This window comes from Sciurus vulgaris (genome assembly GCF_902686455.1).
Source record: "Sciurus vulgaris genome assembly, chromosome: X".
Classification (NCBI taxonomy): domain Eukaryota; kingdom Metazoa; phylum Chordata; class Mammalia; order Rodentia; family Sciuridae; genus Sciurus; species Sciurus vulgaris.
In genome coordinates, this window is record NC_136471.1 from 92,036,960 (window position 1) to 92,041,199 (window position 4,240).

Here is a 4,240-nt window from a genome sequence, read left to right on the forward strand (position 1 = left end):
ACATGAACCAGTGTAAGGGAATTATTTTGTGATATATGACATAGTACTTAAGTGAAGGCAGAAAACATCAATTCTTATAGCAGCATGATTTACGATAGCCAAGCTTTTGTAAATACATGCCCTTCAACAGATGAATAAAGAAAATGTGGCATATGTACACAATGGAATATTCCTCGGCCATAAAGAAGAATGAAATTAAGGCATTTGCTTGTGAATGGATGGAAATGGAGAATCTCATGCCCAGTAAAATAAGCCAGACTCAGAAAGTCAAACATTGAAAGTTTTCTCTGATGTGCAGAAACTAGTCCAAAACAAGTGGGAGGAAAAAGAGAGAGACAGTGAAGTGTGGGGTTCCAGCAAAATAGAAGAAAGGTCTCTGAACCAGGTCAAGGGATTGAGGGAGAGGGAGGCGGGACAGGATGATGGAAGAAGAGTGGAGTGAATCTAACCTAACTTTCCTATATACGTGCATGAATATACTACAGTGAACCTCACCATCACATGTATCCTCATGACACTAACTAAAAAATAAAGAGTAAAAATAAATAGCAGAAAGATAAGTAGAGTAGATGGAAGGGAACAGAAGGGAGGGAGAAGAAGAGGGGAATGAAGAAATACTGGGGACTGAATTAGAGCAAATTATATTCCATGACTTTATGTCAAATTGAATCCTGATATTAAATATAACTAAAATTAAACAATAAAAGGAGAGGGGGGAGAGAGTGTTCTCTCCCCACAAATAGTGAATCATTATAAAAACATGGGTTTTTGAATGCAGAAACCATAATCATCCAGTAATCTGAGTAGGGAATCACTCATACACTATTATCCTTAATGCTGCTGAAAGTGAGAGTACTTCTTGGATAATTTATTGCTCTGAGAGTCAAATTGATGCACCACTCATCCACATAGGATGTTGCAAAAAACATTCAATCCATCCATCCTGAAATGCTATCAAATGTTGTTTTCTTCCGGCGAATCTTCACTTTGCTGAGGAGAATTTTCTCCTTCCTCAGGGCAGTCCGGATGTTTGCTTTCAGATGAAGATGTCCCTACTCCATCAGACGCTTCCTCATTTGAATGGTTCTGCTCCATTTCGCACAAATACACATCGATGGGTCCTTTGGTGCTCCGTACGTGTACCTCAAGATAGTCTTCTCTGGGTGCCGCAACATCCAATGTGGTTTCCTCTGGAGCTTTAATGGCAATAACAATCTGTTCACGAAAGTCTTGGATGCTATGGACATCTTGACACGTCACATATGCCAAGCTTTCATTTGTTTTGTCATCCGTTAACTCGTACAGCTGTTGAGAGCAATCCTTAATCAACTCATCCAAAGCATCTTCCATTGCTGACAAGTCTGACAGTTCCTCTTGCAGCTTCTTTCGTTGGGCTGAGGCTTCAGAATTGTTAAGGTCAGACCCTATCCATTGAACATGGTTCTTGGATTTCTTTTCCACGAAGTCAATTCCATTTAAGACACTGGTAATGTCATAGAGCCTTCGTTTCGGTACTCCCAGTTTCGCTGCGGCCTTGTTTAAGTCAAGAACGCCCCCAGGAGTGGATGTGATGAGATCCACAAATTTTTGAGTTAAACCAACCAGCGACACGTGAAAACGAGGTCTCTTCCCTTCGGGAGCTTTAATCCCGGAGACATTTTGTGCACTACCTTCTGCATTCATCCCTACTTTTGACGGCGGCAGGCTCTCCACCTTGCTGGGCCGATGAACCCCCTTGACGGAGGGGTCCATCAGATGGCGGGGCAGTATCCCAGCCAACAGTGACTGGCTCGTGCTGCTGAACTGGAGGCCAGGAGCGGGCCTCGAGCGCTAGGAGTGGCCTTCTTTCACCAAGAGCTGCTCTGATTGCCTCCAGCAGTGCCAGTGCTTCCCACTCGCGCTGGCTTCCGGGTGCCTGGCACGTGACCCGCCCTGTAGTCTGCTCAGAGCGCCCCCTGGCTCTGCCGCCTGGCACTGCCCTGCACCACCCTGCACCGCTTTGCCGGGTCTGCCGCCCAGTGGTCCCACTAGCGGACAGCTCCTGCTGCCAGTGCAACGGGTGTCGGTCACCCTGGCAACCAGACCCAGGACCCGCCATCAACAATTTGAAAATTGAAAATGAAAACAAAATACAAGTAATAAACATGATTCAGTGACACACACACACCGTTCTTAAGCGATGTCATCAGATCACTTAAGATCTGATGTTATCTCGTTCCTATGTTATCTTGTTCATTTTCCAAAGCTCTTAGTGGAAATACCACAAGTGCTAAAATAAAGTCCCAAGGGATGTAAGTACTTTTCCCACCATAGGTGTGTTACAACCAGGATGGAAATCCATGGCTACTGCTTGTATAACCTGTATGAAGGCTGTGTAGGCAGCACCCAAACAATTTTGCCTCAGCCAGCTGCACTGAATATTTTTCCCTTTCTCCTAACTACTACCTAGTTCTTCCTCCAGCTCTGTGGCCTAGGGTTTTCACACCTAATTGGTGGCAAAATGGCATGCCCCACACCTTGTATCCCTTTTAATTTGTACCCTAAGTTTTCAGTCTTTTTGGACCAGCAAACACTTTAAAACTCCATGAGAGGGAGAAATAATTGCTATTTATAGTCTGATGACATCCCTTAAGACTGGTGTGTGTATTCTCAGTAGGGTTCTTTGTTGCAGAAATACCCTTGGCTCTGTGATGCCAATTGGGAGTTGTAATTCTTGGTTTGTGCATAGTAATGGGGGTTGGGAAGGTTGGAAGTAGGAATTGTCATTCTGTATGACTTGTGGCTATAGTCATAGTGAGAGTTTGAATCCATCCCATTTATTGATTCTTGCTTTGATTTCTTTTGCTTTGGGAGGCTTGTTAAGGAAGTCTGGTCCTACGCTAACATGATGAAGATTTAGGCCTACTTTTCCTTCTATATGGTGCAGGGTATCTGGTCTAATTCCTAGGTCTTTGATTCATTTTGAGTTGAGTTTTGTGCAGGGTGAGAGACTGAGGTTTAATTTTATTTTACTGCATATAGACTTCCCGTTTTGCCAGTACCATTTGTTGAACGGGCTATCTTTTCTCCATTGTATGTTTTTGGCTCCTTTGTCTAGTATGAGGTGACTGTATTTACGTGGGTTCATCTGTCTTTTATTCTGTACCATTTGTCTGCCTATTTTGGTGCCAATACCATACTGTTTTTGCTACTATTGCCCTGTGGTATAGTTTAAGGTATGGTATTGTGATATCTCCTGCTTCACTTTTCCTGCTCAGGATTGTTTTAGCTATTCGAGGTCTCTTATTCTTGCAGATGAAGTTCATGATTGCTTTCTCTATTTGTATGAGGAATATCATTGGGGTTTTAGTTGGAATTGCATTGAATATGCATAGTGCCTTTGGTAGAATGGCCATTTTGACAATGTTAATACTGCCTATCCAAGAACATGGGAGATCTTTCCATCTTCTAATGTTTTCTTCAATTTCTTTCTTTAGTGTGCTGTAGTTTTCATTGTAGAGGTCGTTCACCTCTTTTGTTAGATTGATTCCCAAGTATTTTATTTGTTCGAGGCTACTGTGTATGAATGGAGTGATTTTCCTAATTTCTCTTTCAGAGGATTCATCATTTATAGCAGAAATGCATTATATTTATGCATATTGATTTTATATTCTGCTACTTTGCTGAATTCATTTATTAGCTCTAGAAGTTTTCTAGTGGAGTTTTTTGGATCCTCTAAATATAGAATCATGTTATTGGCAAATAGTGACAACTTGAGTTCTTCTTTTCCTGTTCGTATCCTTTTAAATTCTTTGGTCTGTCTAATTGCTCTGGCTAGTGTGTCAAGTATGATGTTGAATAGAAATGATGAAAGAGGGCATCCCTGTCTTGTTCCAGTATTTAGAGAGAATGCTTTCAGTTTTTCTCCATTTAGAATGATGTTGGCTGTGGGCTTAGCATAGATAGTCTTTACAATGTTGAGGTATGTTTCTACAATCCCTATTTTTTTTGTGTTAAGCATGAAGGGGTACTGTATTTTATCAAATCTTTTCTCAGCATCTATTGAAATAATCATGTGATTCTTAACTTTAAGTCTATTGATGTGATGAATTACACTTATTGACTTCCAGATATTGACCCAACCTTGCATCCCTGGGAGAAACCCCACTCGATCATGGTCACTATTTTTTAAATATGTTTTTGTGCACGATTTGCCAGTAATTTGTTAAGGACTTCTGCACCAATGTTCATCAGGGATATA

At 41.5% G+C, this 4,240-nt stretch overlaps 1 protein-coding gene across 1 annotated transcript; it reads right to left on the reverse strand.

The window, feature by feature from the left end:
* Positions 1-664: 664 nt before the first annotated feature.
* LOC306651203 (transcription factor E2F6-like) lies at positions 665-1,836 on the reverse strand. Its single transcript, XM_079123672.1, has one exon. It carries the CDS (start codon positions 1,750-1,752, stop codon positions 955-957), a length of 798 nt encoding a protein of 265 aa, XP_078979798.1. The 5' UTR covers positions 1,753-1,836; the 3' UTR covers positions 665-954.
* Positions 1,837-4,240: the final 2,404 nt, after the last annotated feature.